A 17689-nucleotide genomic window follows, 5' to 3' on the forward strand; every position below is an offset into this window, starting at 1 on the left:
GTCTCGGTCCATTGTCCTGTCCTCCGGATTGCTGTTCAGACGTGAACAATAGGTCTGATGCTGAGACAGGGCAATATTGTATTGTCTTTGTATAAACATTGCTTAATGCTCCAATTTTTTTTTGGCCTCCAGGCTAGGAGGCCTAATCCCAGTGGAAAATCGCTGTACAAAACACTCAGACTTGAGATTTTATGCTTCAAATAATACAATCAGTCCAGGGACAGTGAAACATTGCAGTAAAAGCACTCCCACCATGGGACTAAAAATCCTGTGTTGAGATGGGACTAGCAATTAGTTGACACAGACACATTTTTTTAAAATTATTATTATTATTATTATTTTTTTTTTTTTTGCACTACAACAGGCCAGGAGGCCTAATTACAGTGGTTAATTACATCACAGAGCACCCAGACTTGAGAAAAATCACATTTTAATTTTTGTGTTCTCACCGGGAATCGAACCCGGAACCTTCCGTGCGTGAGTCAAGCGTCTTGACCACTACACCACGGAGGCCGCCACATGAGTATATCTCCACAAATATAGGATCAGAAACACAACAAAATATTTTTTTTTAAATACATATATACATGGCACATTAATATGATAAACAGCCTTCTTGTTCCAGCCGTTGGAGTGTTCAGTTGTTTCTAGTACCCGCGCTCCTCGTTAATTTGAATATTTTAGTTTGTCTAATTCAGTCAAAAATAAACGTAGTGCCGATCGGACGTGTTAGCTCGTCGTCGGAGACATTCATATTTTACGAATCGAGAACCATTTAAAAGTTGATTTCGTGGCGCGCAGACGTGCCGGTCTGAAAAAAAAAAATTAAAAAATTAAATAAATTAAACAATAATCGATTTGAGTGAAACTAATAAAATAAATGTGTTTTCCATTTTCCGGAAAATCCTGAAAGATATTTCTCAAAAGTCGGAAAAGCTAGGAAAAACAGTATAATTTCCCGGAAAATCCGGAAAATATTATTATCTTCCATATTTTCCAAAAGCAACCCGAGCTTCCCGAGCTTCAAAGCATTGGAGACTTTAACGACAGGGATTGCAACTCGAAGTCTGTAAACAATATAAAATCGTAAGTAATAATTTATTTTTATTTTACTTTACGAAATGACAGACTCTGCCAAAAAATTTTTGCGAAGACCGAACTCAGAACCTGCCTCTAGGTCGGCTTCTCCAGGAGGAGATCCGGAAATAATTGATAACCCCGGAAAAAAAGCCAGAAGTTTAGCAAACATTATAAATATCGCAATGAATTCTGGAGCAACTATAAAGCGTGATATCAAAGAGACTGTCTTAACGGCCACAAAAGAACTTCTTCAAATTGTCTTAAACATGTGTGATACCATGAACATTACTGGAAAAATGGACCAAACCTTGGCTATGGTCCAGTCTCAAATTCAAAAGTCGGAAAAAAATATTGAAAAAATTCTTGAAAAGTTAGAAGAGAGGCAAACTCCGACATTACCGTTGGAGCCAAAACCCACTAGCTACGCACTTATCGTGAAATCTGGAGACCCTATGAAAAAAAGCGAGGAGGTAGAGGGTCTGGTAAAACGTCATATAAATGTTCGGTCAACAGGAATAGGCATAGTTGGGTTGCGAAAAATTAGTAACCAACAAATTTTAATCAATTGCTCCTCAAAAAAAGACCGTGAAAGAATGAAGGAAGAAATAAAAAACAAAACCCAAAATCTCTTAGTAGAAGAAGGTAAAAAGAAAAATCCTCAAGTTATATTTAAAGGTTTAATCAAGGGAATCACTGATGAAGATCTTAGCGAATCATTGACAAACCAAAATAAGAGTTTGGAAATTAATGACGATCTAAAGATCAAATACAAAAAGCGAAACAGAAATGCACTTCTTCATAACGTAATATGTGAAGTAACCCCAAGACTATGGAAAACTCTAACCAATGCAGGAAAGGTGAACATCGGATACCAGAGGGTTATAGTTGAAGATGAAAGTCCTGTGGTGCAATGTTACAAGTGTCTGTCCTTTGGACACATACAAAAGTATTGCAATGCCGAAGCTAAATGTGCGGTGTGCTCAAAGGACCATGAAACAAGAGACTGCAAGAGTAAAGAAAATCCCAAATGCGTCAACTGTTTTGAAAGGAAAATGGAAAATAATAATCACTATGCAACGAGCATAGCTTGCCCTGTGAGAACTCTTATGGATAAAAGAGCCAGAGAAAGGGTAGAATACGAGTGCTAATGGCAGCCATGCGAACAATCGAGGCCATTTTATTAAATTTGTACAATGCAATCTCCAAAGATGTAAAGGTGCTACAGAAGAAATAATAAAAGCGTGTTTTGACAAATCGATTGATATTGCGTTAGTACAAGAACCTTACACCGGAAATACTGGCACGATTAAATCAGTTCAAAATGTGCAAATTTTTCAGAGTGATAATTCAAACATCGACCGTAGAAATAAATCTGCTATCTTTGTAATGAACAAAAACCTACAAATTTATAAAGCAAAGAATATCGATAACAACAATATAGTATGTGCCATTTTACCCAAAGAAAATATTGCTTTAATATCAGTGTACTCAGAGCCTGGTGGACATATAAACAAAACACTCGACGATTTAGAGTACATTAAGGTTAAACTTAATATGAGAAAGATTATTCTTGTGGGAGATTTTAATTGCAAACATATGATGTGGGGTTCGCCAAAAAACTGTTCCAGAGGAAACGACCTTGTAGATTTTATAGCTTCCAACAATTTGTGCGTTCTAAATCAGGGTAAATCGCCTACATTCAGAGCAATTAGATAGGGGAAAGTATCCGAAAGCATTATAGATATTACCTTATGTACATACAACATCGTTCAAAAGATAGACAATTGGGAGGTATGTGAACAAACCGTCCTATTATCCGATCACAACGCAATAAAGTTTAACCTTAAATCGTGTACCTTAGGAATAGAAAATAATCGCACAAATACTAGAATATACTGTACAAAAACTGTAAATTGGAAAAAATTATGTGATAAAGTCAAAGAAATCATAAATGTTAATAAAGAACTTAAACCTGAGAAATTTATCGAAATGAACAAACATGAAATTGACACAGCTGTGCTTTTTTTTAACTGAATCTATTCAAAAGGGGTGTGATGAAATTTGTCCAAAAATAAAACCCTTTGTCAAGAAGAAACCTCCATGGTGGAATAAAGATATTAACACTGCATCGATAAAACTCAAACGATTGAAAACGAAAATGTGTAATTCACGAGGACGAAGAAAGACTGCACTTTTGCTTGAATATCTTGCTGATAAAAATACATATTTAAAAATTATCGAGGACGCTAAAATACGTAGTTGGAAAGAATTTTGTCAAGGTCAAACAAAAGATAACGTTTGGGATCGAGTGAATCACATTATGGGTACGTCAAACACAAAAATTGTTCCTGCTGTTCTTAAAAGTGGAACAAATTGGTGTGCAAACGTAGAAGATAGTGCTTCGCTTCTTGTTAATACATTTTATCCTGACGATGATATTATCAATGAAAATCAAGCTCACAAAAACTTAAGAAGTGAATTAAGAAATAATTATTATTCTTTTGAAGACCCTCCTATTACCAATGACGAAATGGTTTATGCGGCAAACGGATTAAATAACACAAAAGCTCCGGGAAATGACAATCTCAGTGGAGACATCTGTTGCAAAGTTTTATTGGAAAACGCTGAAATTTTTCTATCGCTTTATAATCGTTGCCTAAGCATAGGTTACTTCCCAAAGTCTTGGAAAATAGCGAAAACAATAATAATACCAAAAACAGGAAAAGACGATTATCATGAAATAAAATCTTATCGTCCGATTGGTCTATTACCGGTTTATGGCAAAATTTTTGAAAAAATACTTTGTGCTAGAATTACTTGGTATTTGTTAAAATTTGAAAAAATATCTAAAAACCAATATGGTTTTCTTCCACAAAGAAGTGCCGAAGATGCCCTCAATGCAGCAACTTCTTTTATTCAGAAGGAAAGAGACAACAAAAAATTTGTCCTGGTTATTTCTCTTGATATTAGAGGTGCGTTCGACCATGCGTGGTGGCCTGGCATAATGGCGAATCTAAGAAAAAAGGAAATACCTCAAAACATATATATGGTTTTAGTTAATTACTTAGAAAACCGCATTACTGAAGTAGAACACTATAACGAAAAGAAACGTAAAATAAATACCAAAGGATGCATCCAAGGCTCTGTTCTGGGGCCTACTTTATGGAACATAATAATTGATGAAGCTTTGGAACTTTTAGAAGGACATATAATTTACAAGCATGCCTTTGCGGATGACATACTCATAGCCATAGCGGACAACGACCTAAGAAAAGCAGAGTCTCAAGCCAACAGTGTTCTTGAAATTCTAAGCCAATGGGGAACCAAAGTCAAGCTTTCGTTTGCTCCAGAAAAAACAAATTGTATGATCATCACGCGAAGAAAAAACTTTCAGACACCAATTCTTTATATGAACAATATTGCTATTGCAAATGTCACCAATTTTAAGGTCTTAGGTGTGATTCTCGATGACCATTTAGCCTGGAATGCACATCTGGATCACATTTGTAATAAGCTTAACAATATTTATAAACAACTATCACGAGCCGCCAGGGCCACTTGGGGACTAAAGAGTGAGATTTTACAGATATTATACAAATATATAATAACGCCAATTGCTACTTACGGCGCAAGTGTATGGGGTGATTCAGTCACGAAAAAAAAGAACATTAAAAAGCTGAGCAGTGTACAAAGAATGATAGCCATCCAAATTATAAAAGGATACCGAACTATTTCTACCGAGGCATCGCTGGTAATCGCTGGTACTAAACCCTTAGATATTGCGATAACTGAAAGATCTAAAATATATCATGCAAAACGATACGGATATGTAAATGACATTCCCGAGGATAGAAATATTCAGCGACGCATAGATTATAAAGATCTACGACACCCAGCCACTCCTACTAAAATAAATATAATTATTGATGTCGAAATCACGAGCAATTTATATGAAATAAACATCTTTACTGATGGCAGTAAAATGGAAGGACGAGTCGGAGCAGCATTTGTCATTTTTAAAAATAAAGTTGAAACTGCTAAAAGACAAATAAAGTTGGCAAATGAGTGTACTGTCTTCCAAAGTGAACTAGTGGCTATAAGAGAAGCTTTGAAGTGGACACTAAAAAATGCCAAAAATTCTACAATTATGCTACATAGTGACAGCATGTCAAGTTTACAAGGATTGAATGATCCAAAGTCCACAGATCCAATTATTTACGAAATTAAAGAGCTTGCTGAAAAAAATACCGAACATGTCAAAAACGAAATTGCAATGACATGGATTAAAGCACACGACGGCAACATGGAAAATGAGCGAGCGGATGAATTAGCGAAAAAAGCTTCCAAAATGAGAACTCTCCCTACCTATGACCACATTCCAATATCATATATTAAGAAAATAGTGCAAGAAACATCATACGATACTTGGAACAAAAGATATTTATCAAGTGATACAGGCAAAATAACGAAATTGTTTTTCAAAAATATAAAAGATGCCGAGATATTGGATACTTTTGGGCGGACTTACGAGCTGACTCAAATGCTTTCAGGTCATGGTGCTTTTCGAAAGTATCTTCATAGGTTTAAAAAAAGAGATAACGATTGCTGCCCTTGCGATGGACTTAGCTCTCAGGACGTCCTCCATATATTACTAGATTGTCCTATGTTTGATGCCGAGAGGTTAAACTGCAAACAAATGTGCGCACAATACAGCCAAATTTTTGAAAACCCAGAGGAAGTTATAAAAAATGAAGCTACTTCCGAAAAATACATTGACTTTCTAAAGGCCATAGTTACAAAAATGAAAAAAATTAATGAGGGAATTGACTCAGACCCGTGAAAAATAACTATTGTGCAAAATATACACACCAGGAAAAAAAGCTTTGTATGCATAAGCAAAGCAATGAATAACGGGAACAAGAGGGAAAAAAAAAAAAAAAAAAAAAAAAAAAAAAAAAATATGATAAACAGTAAACTCAAACATTTAGAAAATCATCAAGGAGTTTCCTACTCAAATCCCTCCCACTAAGAAAAATCCAGTCCTTAACTACTTTTTTGAAAATAGTTTTTGTCCTTGAGAGCTTAATACGCTCTTCCCAAATATTAAACATTCTCGGTGCGATAAATGAGAGATGTCTCTGAGCTAAAGTCGTACGGGTTTTGGGTATGACATAATTCATGATCTGGGAAAACCTGGTACGGACATTTTGCGGAGACCTCTCTTTATTGTTCGACCAGAAGTGTGTAATTGCTTCTTTTAGGTACAGTTGTCTCATATCCAGCACCTTCATGTATTGGAACAACTGTTCTGACGGGTGTGTTGGAGGGCGCCGGAATATTATTCTCAATAATAATTTCTGTGAAATTATGAGAGGCTTTAAAATAAATGCCGCACAACTCCTCTAACCAGCTATCCCATAGGTTGCAGTAGATTGAAACAGAGCAAAATACACACTTCTGAGAGTGCCAATATCCAGAATGTCTCTAAGAGAGCAAAATAGATGATATAGCTTTCTCAACCTAGAGTTTAGTGACTGGACCTGAGCCTCCCATCGCAAATTTCTATCAATGATAACACCAAGGTATTTTATGGAATCTACCCGTTGCAGAAGTTGGTATGTTTTATCACAGTAAATTTCTAGATTAAGCGTATTGCTTGGTAGTGAACTATTATTTATACAAAATGTCAGATATTTCGTTTTATCGATATAAAGTGAAAGAAGATTATCATCTAGCCATTGTTAAACAATGTTTATTCCACAGTGATTCAAGGATTGGGCAAGAGTAACCTGCTAAGGCTATATTGCAAAATTATAGTTTGTTTTGACAAAAAGCACAATAGATTTTGCCCTCTGCAAAAAGTGAAATCGGAATTAATTTTTCTTACTAATGCTTTGATTCTGTAATCATATTCCATCATATAAAGTACTTAAAAAACATATGATGATAATATCATTTAATACTTGATATTATGTACTTACGACAAACTATAAATCACATTTCATTACGTCATATACGACTATAAAATATGTTTTGTAACAATGGAAAACATATGTATAAGATGACGCATTTTATTGTCTCTGGACTGGCACCTAAAGCATGAGACTGATCATCTAACCTGGATGCTTGTTAAAAATGATATGTATTATACTTTGTGAAAAAAAAGTATTAAACATTGAATTAAGATTCCTTCTAACTAGCAAAACCAATTTTAAAGAGGACAGCGCAAACTTGATTCATATAGTATTTTTCTTCCAAGTCGGTCCCTTAATGCTGAGGATCGTGATCACCATGAACACTTCTGAGTAGTCTGTTCCACTCCAGTCTGTCCTCAGCCCGATGAACTGACTCATCAAATCTTAGCCCCGTAGCTACCTTTATTTGGTCAGCCCATCTTTATGGGATTCTACCCTGACTTCTCCTACCTTCAACTTGGCCAGACATTATTGCCTTTTCTAGATTGTCTGGCTTACGTCTAGCAATATGTCCTAAAAAGACAGTATCCTTCTCAAACACACCACTGATAGACGACTTGTAATATGGAGCTCTACTAGTATCGATGCAATCGTCCTTTTGGCTGTCCAAGGCACACGCGGCAGCCTTCTATAACACCACATCTCGAATTCATCGATCCTTTTCTCTCGTAGGCACGCATTGTCCACGTTTCAGCCCTATATAGGAAAACGGAGAATACCAGGGCTTCCATCAACCGCTTTTTTGTGTTTGTTGATAAACCTCGACCTCGGCAAGTCTTCTTTAAACGGTTCATTGCTTCTTTGGCCATTTGAATCCTGCGACCAATCTCAGCTCAGGTTCTTCATTGTTTTTATAAATGTAAATAATATTACATAAGTTAGTATGAACATAATCTCCACCAACAAGCTACAGAAAGTGGCTCGGTGGGATTTTAGTTTTAGTAAAAAATATAGCAATTGAAATTTAAAAAAAAATGTAAAAATGAATAATTATATTATTTAAATAAAATAAAAAAAAATACAAAGACTAGCTCATCCTAGCAAGTATTGCAGTTTTTACTGTTATTTACTTAGTCGTGACCACATATCTTTTTTCTTCAATTTATCATAAAAGATTTTATTAGTTTTTGATATTTCATTCTACTGAACTAACATAGGAGATAAAATGGGCATTTATATTTCAAAAATCAAAAAAAAAAGTAGTAATCTCGTTTTTGCAGTGCACCATTCAAATAAATTATCTGCCGTTCTAAGCAAAAAGGCAGAGACCCATGTAATTGCATTTTCATTTCTTAACAACCAGAAGGTAAAAAAAAAAGGAGACATTAGTTTTCAACTGACCCTCGTATTTATTAGAGTAAGTTGTTAAAAAAGATTACAATTGTTTATCAGATGGCTGTAAAAAAAAGATTTTTTAATTTTTGCTAGATTCTGATTTTTGCATGGAACGGCAGTAATGTACAACACATTTCCATTGCGATTCTTGTAAAACTTGTTTAATCTCTTCACGTTAATTATATCGATCGTGACACTAAAAAGACTGGAGGGTTATTATGCGATCTTATCTAGACTTATTATGTGGCTGATAATTGATTGCGTAGTAATTAAAAAATGCATCTACCACACTCTACGGTGCAAATTGCATACTTAACTAGTAGTGCATAGTTTTAAAAGTCTTAGGTTGACGTAAGTTGAAAATAACGTACTTTCGAGTAAACATTATTTGTGTTTAAAAACTAAAGATACAGTTAATTAAATAAATGTTATAACTTATATTATACAGTGTGTAGAGAGTATTCACTTAAACCAGCCAATAATAGGCCATAAACCCTAAGAAATGTTTATTTATTTAACACTTCATATACATATATATTTTATATACATACAGGGGCGGGCTTTTAAGCAATTTCTTCCTACCTACACTAACCGTTCAGTTTGAGAAAATTAGAAAAATATGGACATATTATATGAATATAATATAATCTTATAAACATTTGTTTGCCAAAGTAGATGTTTATCGCAGGAGGCTAAACTAGCAGTTCACAATGGAATTCTAGTGCCAACTCTCATGTATGGAAGCGAAGTATGGAATTGGAAAAAAATATGATGAAAGTAGGTTATGTGCTGTCGAAATGCGTTCCCGCAAGTGAATGTGTGGTAAAACGATACATCTTGAATGTTTTCCATATCTTTTGTAATGTGTCAAGTTTTCTTGGATTTTTTTTCTTCCAACTGGCGGGAACCCGCCACCCCAGTTTCACAGTTGGCCGTCTAACTAACTGCGCCATGATGCCTACCTATTTAGAAAACTTTAATTTTGTAGTTGATGGCTCAAAAGTCATTACCCTTGCGAAATATGGTATTATATTTGCAAATTATGTTATGTCATTACGACATTCATATTTGTGAAGCAGAAACAAAACACACGCAAATAAAAAAACATTGTCACATAATCGGTGGACAGTTTTGTCTCACGTGAATTGACGAGGCGCATTTCTATCTATGCAGATACGTGAAAAAGCAAACTCGTTTTTTTCTTTTTGCCGTTTAAAAAAAATAATTTGTTTTTCTGTATTTACTCATATTTGTTTTTTTATTATATCTTTTTCTTTATTTCTTACACTGTATTTTGTTTTAACTACATATTTTACTGAGTTTTTGAATACGTTTTTTTTTACTACATTATTTACTAGGTATTTAACTTTGTTTTTCACTCTATTTAAATTTTGTCTACCACCTTTATAATTATTTCTATGTATTGATTACTGTTTTATATATATATATTTACGACTGGCTTAGATCAGGGTTAATAAACTTAGCAAGATAGTCAAAGTAACTTTGTAAAAATGTATAACTTTTGAATTACACATTTTCCCTCATATTTTAACTGATATTTTTATTGACCAATTTCTCAGTGACCCTGTGCCTTCATAGAAATATATATATATTTTTATTTTATAGTACTTTCTGATGCCTGACTCATTTTTACTAAAATCTGACATCATCATCATTCCCTATCCACACCTAATGGTGCATAAGGCACTGAATTAGTACACCAAATCGCAGCGTATCTTGATCATTTTTGTAAGAAAAAGGTTTTTTTTTTTTTTTTAATTGAAAAAGAAATATTTGCGTTCTTATGATTTACCCAAATATTTCATTTTGAGGGCCATTTTCAACGAGTTGTAAATAACTCACTTTTAGAAAATGGAATCGAGTTGGGGTAGAGTGGGATTCGAACCACGGACCTTCGGTCCGTGAGTCCGAGACACTAGCCACAGGACCACAACCCGATTTTAGATTATTAGTCGTTAGATTATTAGTCTTACGCTTCAAGTACCAGTCCAGGTATTATGAAATGTTCTAGTGTAAAAACACCATCAATTCTTAAATCAACGCCCAGATATAAAAAATTGACAATTTCATAGCATTTTAAAAATCCATACAGCAAATTAGTCTGAAGCGTAAGACTGATCATCTCACCCTTATGTAATAAAGTATATAAAAAAAAATGAAAACATATTGTTTCAAACGTTTAATCATAAAGATTTGTATTTTTATGTATATCTAAAATAAAATTAAAAACACTTTGTTCTCAATTTTGAAATAAATTGAACCATATTTGTAATTTAAACAATCTTCACCCCCTCCCCCTCTTACTCGATACCCACAAAAACTCAAAATAGTACTTGACATAAATCCTTGATTTACTACAAACATGTTATGTATTAGATTATCCCATGAAGACACAGTTAAAATTATTCAATGGTATTGAATTTATTTCTTTATCATACCTCGATAAAAACAAAACTATTCTTGTATTTATTTTTTCTAAATATACTGTTTGAAAAGTCTAACTTGTTTCAGTAAAATTGGTAAAATTGGTATTTAAAGTGAATTACTTCAATTATTTGGGTAAAAGGGGTAAGAGTGTATCATATGGTACTTTTGCATAGAATCTGTTGATGATGTTGATAATTTTCTTTTGAACAACTTTCACCGAAGGTGGTCCCATTTCATCAATAAATGCTCTCCAGTTTTCATTCAAAACGTCGTTAAATATTTTTGCTGAAAAAAAAAAAACAAATGTATAAATAAATATGTATGCTTACACGGACGTGTTGATTCATTACTGTATTATTAGCTATGGTCAAAGATGTACAAAGAGGATGTTCAGTTTTAAAAAAAATGTTAATAGCATAAAATTAAGAATAGTCCAAAAACCGCATACGAGCATTGAACAGAAGGCGATTAAACTACTCAAGAATGAGTAATTTTACGTTTTGACCCATTAGTTTCTTTGTAGACGTCGCTCAGTACGCAACTCCTGATTTGAATTCAACTATGCCGTGTTGTGTCCCTTAAAAGTGTAGAAATACTGCTAGGATCTTAAAGAAACAGAATGGGATCACATTTCATGTCTAATTAGCAAATGAATGTGTAAATAGCAAATATATTACTTGAAAATTGCATTATTTTTCCATTTGTCAAATTGTCGAAAAAAACAAAATGAACATTTCGTCAGTGTTGCCAGGGTAGTAAGTTTTTTTTACCATACTTTGCTTATCTAACGGGAGAACTAATGAAAATTAGACCTCGGATTAAACCACTCTGTGGTGGACATTTGACCGAAATTATCTTTAAAACATCAAATATTATTTAAAATGATACAAAAATATCCGTTTTATGTAAAATAAAATATGTTTTATATTTAAAGTTCAAAGTTTAATAATTCAATTACTATTATAAAATGACCCTAAACTTATCTACCCTGTTGTGCCAATCAATATTTCCGCGTGCACAATAAAATTTTAGAGAAATTAACATATTGCTTTTTTTTACCTTACATTTGTGTTATAATTATATTTTTTCCCATCGTGCAACATTACGCGGCGACATCACAAATGCGCTCGGCAAAAGTGGGGCATGGTGAGGGAATTAATAGACACAGTCCGATGTATTCAAATATGACTACGCTTCTTCTGGACTATTCTTAATTCTATGGTAAATACACTATCAAATAAGGCCGAAAAAAGTTTGGTTTTGTGTACCGTATTATGATGGTTATGATTTTTTAAAGTTTTGTGTTTTTAAAATCCCCACCAAAACTCAACAATTGTATTGCCCACAAAGTCACGAGTTCAAGTTTGTCTTTTAAAATGTAAACCCTGAACAATTCTATTCACAAATTATTTGTACTCGCTAAACGTCAAAACACGCTAAACGTTGAACCAAAACCGAAAATACTTGCCGGTTGCCAGAACAACGTAACAACGCTATAATGTATATTGGTTTTTGTAAAAAAGCGGCCACATGTACCTGTGACGTTGCACAGTATTTAATTTTTATGATTTTTTTCACTCGTTTTCGAGAAACCTCGCCGTACAATAAAATGTTCTAATTTTTACCGCGAGTAAGAAAACATGTTTTATATCCTTTTTCCTATAGCACTGATCTGTCTCATTGTTGATTCTAATTTTTGATGGAGTCCACATATAGCTGGTTTATTGAACATTCACGGGTCTGTGGCTTATGCCATTGAAAAGATTCGACAACTTACTTTTGTAGAAATAGCTACGACTGGGTGAATTTATTTCAGCAACTTTTAAAGCATAATGTCTTACGGTTTACTGCTGTGGGAAAATTCAGCAAATGAAGGCGGTTCGGAGAATTACTTACAAATAAGTTTAAAGAGATTGGCACATTAACGGTCACATGTCAGAATATTTATTAAAATGTTATGTACGCAGGCAAAATATTAATGACTTTTTAAAAAAATAACGATTTCTGTAGTATTAACACAAAAAATAAGTTCAAACAAGATGTGCCCATTTCTAGGCTCCATGAAACTAGCTATTATTTTCAAAGAAACTATGCACTTTTAAGCAACACGAAGTTGATATAAAATCTTTATCTATAGAATTCTTCTGTACGTGTGATGTCACCGTACTCCTTCTAAACGGCTTAACCGATTTACGTGCGGTTTTCAGAGAAATATGGATCTTTGCGCTGTGCGTGTTCGTAGATATTAAAATCTTTAATCGAATATGTAAAAAAGAAGTTAAGAGCAAACATGTTTTATTCATCGATCTACCAGGGTTGCATTCGAGGAGAATAAATTTGCAAAAAATGGAAAGATGTTGTTTTTTTGTGTATAAAAAAAGTTTGTTTTTGAATGTTTATATACATCATTTTTTTTTGTAGATCTCAATCAGATATTTTCCTTAAATACCTTAAAATTTCTACCCATTTATTTCTTTTTATTGGATTTTTGGTAACACTAAAATAATATTGATTTCAATACATTAAAAAAAACGTATTCCTACATAATTACACCCCTTTGTTGGTGAGACGACCGGAGCTTGATGTTTGCAAAAAGAATGCTGTATTTGAAAAAAATATTCATTTTATGTTTTGGAATTCAATCATAAACAAGTACCTACTTAAATTTGAATATTAACTATTTTTAGTTTTGGAATTTAATCACAAGCAATTAGCTAGGTAGGTACATACTTATCAATATAAAGTATTTTTCCAGGGCAAGCCAACGTTCGGGCAGGAAACGTCTGTCGGGTCAGCTAGTAAAATTATAAAATAATATTTGCCCTTTTTTTGTATTAAATTGTAAATCGGACTTTTATGGTAATTAATTAATTTACATTTGCAAAAGATTTAAATCTTGTACAGAAATATGAAATATAAATTATCATTCGATGTTTTAAGCTTGGATGATTTGATAATAAGATATGAGAAAACTGAACATAAGGACAAAATAATTTAAATAATTAATTGAAATATTTTGACCAATAGATGAAAAAAAACTGTAGTTTCAAACTAAACATTTGAAAAAAAGGAGCTTCCCGTAAGATACTTGTAGGTAATGAATATTATTATTGTAAAAGTATATATTATTATTTATACTTTACTTTCATAATAGAACACGAGATTTCTTTATTCAACAAAGGCTTCTAAGTTACTATTTTTTTAATTAGATGCAAACTAGGTTTTCTCAAATTTATCGCTTTCCCTTTACCGTATAATTTTAAAAATCAATATTTATTGGCAAACTTTATTAAAACAGCATGTTTTGTACAAGACGCCTGTAAAAAATAGTATTTTAAATCGCAAATAATTAAGTATTCGATATTGGATTTGTCGGGATTCGAACCAAAATATCCTTTTCGGAAGCTGAAACCACTTGCCACACCCGCAAGGCAAAGGTTATTAAAGGTTATTAACCAATGTGTGTTCAGATTGGTTCATCTCCTATTTTAAAAATATCTACATATATGACACATAGAGTATATTGATTAACAAACCTACCTAATTCTTTGTCATTTCCAAAGAGTCCATCCAGTTTCATAACAAAGTTCTTTAGTTCGTATTTGCTATCAGCGTCAGTGATATGTGCGTAAATTTGGCCATCTTTTCCTTTCTTCAGGATCCAATTCCAAGTAATCACCATGTCGAAATTGACTTAAAAACAAATAATGACATGAATAAAATGTATGACATAAGTCTTATGTTAAACAGAGGTTTGCCATCGTGGCTGATGCAGTAATCCGGTGTATAAAATACATTAAGCCTAATTCATTAAGATGATTAAGATTTAAGATTATGCACGGAGTAGCAAGAGTAAGACTACCCCTGGTATTAAAGATCTCTTTTCAATTAAGTGTGAAATTGGCAGGCGGAAAAATTAATAATAAAAAGACCTTGTGAAGAGGATTTTTATAAAAATGATGAGCAAAATTAAATAAACATTTTAATCTTTTTAACATCAATAAATTATTACATTGCGTAAAACAAATAAAAATAATCAAATATCTCTTTTATCGACAAATTCAAAAAAACATATTTATGGCAGCATTAGTAAAAAGTCAATCACGCACACCAGCAATGATGCATTTATAAAGCAATTGTCTTTTTTAAAAATTTTAATTTATTTTTTAAAAGGTACCGATGTCACCAATTATTTATGAATTTTCACGTAAGTATAATTAAAACAACAAAAAGTGCCATGTACACGCAAAAAATATTGACTCAAACTATCACTCTTTAGCAAGAATGCAGAACATAATTAAATCGCACGAGGAAAAATAAAAGTACTTTAAAATCCTCGAATACGGAGACAAAGAGGCAAAATGATTATGTTATATTTCTTGAATTCGATGAACTTACTCATTTTCAGATTAGATTTTCCAGAACCTTTGATTGGGAAGGATATAATCTGTCCATCCATTGTGAAGTCTGCAGAAAATGTGGAATTTCCCAACATTCTGCATCGTCCAGTTTTTTTTTCGGTATCTATGCTGAAATATCCATAAAAAATAAATAAATTTGGCAGAAAAAAAAGACTAAAGAACGCAACCTAATAATAATTTATTAAATATTGATAGAAGGGACTGATATTAAATACTATTTAAAACGAGATTTACAAAAGTAAATTTTTTAAATAACATACACGTTTAATCTCCATGGATTAAATACATATCCTTATGTTTTTGAAAATGTTGTTGTAAATAATGGGTGTCTCGAACCCAAGTTGAATTTTGAATTTCGAATAATTTTCGTTCTTGCTAACATAGAATACGGATATTTTGAAGTTGTCATTTCCAAAATTTGAGGTTCAGTCATACAGCGTTTTTCAGTCGAACAAGGCATAGAAATTCTGAAAATTCCCTACCGCAATGGTGAGAACCTTACAGAGACGGTTCAAAAATGTCACAAATTTTTCGGTCACCATTATGCACCATCTCAAGCTGCTGTGGAGAATTTTAATATATTTATAATTTGAGTGTTTTTTGTACCATTTTTGTAAAAATGTATGTATTAACTAATAAATAAATACTCTCAAGCCAGGTCAGCGTCCCCTAGTTCAGGCATGAACTATCAACGAATTTATGACTAGAGAATCTGATGTTTTGTAAAGTATGCCAAGCTCCCAGGAGGCATCCGTAGTACCTGCATCCACCCGAATGCACAATTATTTATAATTTAACTTACAATAATTCAGATAAATATGAATCTCTGATTCCTGTCATCACAGAATTTTCATTTTTAATCTTCAACGAAGGGTGCATAATTTCAATACGGCCCAAATTAAGGGGGTCTAATGGGGGCACTCCTAGTTCTGGAACCCCATCAGAGAACCGTTTAAGAACCTTTCTTCCTTCTTTTACTAAACATTCTGCAAGGTTCGGACTATCTCTATAACATGGCGTGATGAAAGATGCTGAAAACAAAAGATTGTAATTATATCAAATTAATTAAATGAAAGTGCTTAGTAAAGAAATTTTGCAACGAAAGTTCTTAACTAATTCCTGGAATGTTGTTGTGATAAAGTAGATTTTATCGGTCGGCGTGCATTACCACTAATCTAATATATGAATTTTTTTCCAGGAAACAGTAAAAACTGTTTTAAAAAATCCAATCTAACACATTATTTATTCCGATTCGCGGTACTGTTCTTCTTTAGAAATCTCGCCTACTGTTGATCCCACGCGTATTGTATGATTAGGGAACATTTAACAAGAATAAAAAATCTCCTGATATGAAAATATAATTTTTCCTAAAATTGTAGATTGGCGGAAATGCACGCCGACCAACGATATGCAGACAACAATTTATGTAAATAACTATTTAGCCTCACTTTTGAGGATATTAACTTCACTTTGAATCAAAGCATTTATCGACAATTTTTCAAGTGCTTATAGACAGACTGGATTTCCTTCCTATGGAGTTATTTAAATCTGAATTTATTGCAGAAGAGAGGGCAAATATTTTAAGAAAGGAATACGGAAGTCTAAGTATTTACACAGCTAATAACCTGTCACAACTGGCAAATGATTTTCCATGATAAGTTAATAGAATTTAAATCCGTTCAGGGAATAAGATAAAATATTCCACTCCAGTTTCAAAGTTGGTATGTTAGCGTTTCTTTTATCAAGGATACTGATATTCTTGAAAAAAAAATGAAATTCATTGTTTTTATTTATTTATTATTAATCCAACATTAAATATACTTAACAAACGAAAATATTTTGGTATAAAAACATTTTTTTTGTTTTTTTAGAAAAAATAAATATTTGCGTTCTTATGATTTACCCAAATATTTAATTTTGAGGGCCATTTTCAACGAGTTGTAAATAACTCACTATTAGAAAATGGAATCGAGTTGGGGTAGAGTGGGATTCGAACCACGGACCTTTGGTCCGTGAGTCCGAGACACTAGCCACAGGACCACAACCCGATTTCAGACATAAAAAAACAAGTCCCAAAAAGTGACTTTATTGCATGTAAAACACTGTGGTATTAAGTGTCATCAAAAATGCGTCATTGCAATACTTTTTTATTTGGTAAAAAATATGAAAAAGAAAACCCTATTTTTATATAAAAACTTATTTGAAATAAAGTTGATAGATCAATGTAGTATTTGCTATAAGTGGCTTTAAATTTTTTTTTGTGAATGTATTACAAACTTTTAAACTAAACTCTAAACTAGTAATTTTGACTTAATGCTACTTAATTTATTTCGACAGCCTACGCCTTTAACAACGCATAAAATAATAATAAAAAAACACTTTTTATTTAAAAAAATACAAAACACCAGTAAACAAATGAAGGAAATATAA

The 17689-nt window shown here is 32.7% G+C and overlaps 1 protein-coding gene across 1 annotated transcript; it reads right to left on the bottom strand.

The window, feature by feature from the left end:
* Positions 1-10962: 10962 nt before the first annotated feature.
* LOC148278192 (circadian clock-controlled protein daywake-like) lies at positions 10963-16912 on the bottom strand. The gene is made up of 5 exons (XM_088231781.1): positions 16885-16912; positions 16062-16290; positions 15237-15367; positions 14379-14531; positions 10963-11123 (listed from the first exon to the last, which is right to left on the bottom strand). Exons 1-5 carry the CDS (start codon positions 16910-16912, stop codon positions 10963-10965), a joined length of 702 nt encoding a protein of 233 aa, XP_088087907.1.
* Between the last annotated feature and the right edge of the window lie 777 nt (positions 16913-17689).

Source organism: Micrasema longulum, unplaced genomic scaffold (assembly GCF_059751315.1).
Source record: "Micrasema longulum isolate JH-2025_06_02 unplaced genomic scaffold, ASM5975131v1 h1tg000916l, whole genome shotgun sequence".
Taxonomy (NCBI): Eukaryota; Metazoa; Arthropoda; class Insecta; order Trichoptera; family Brachycentridae; genus Micrasema; species Micrasema longulum.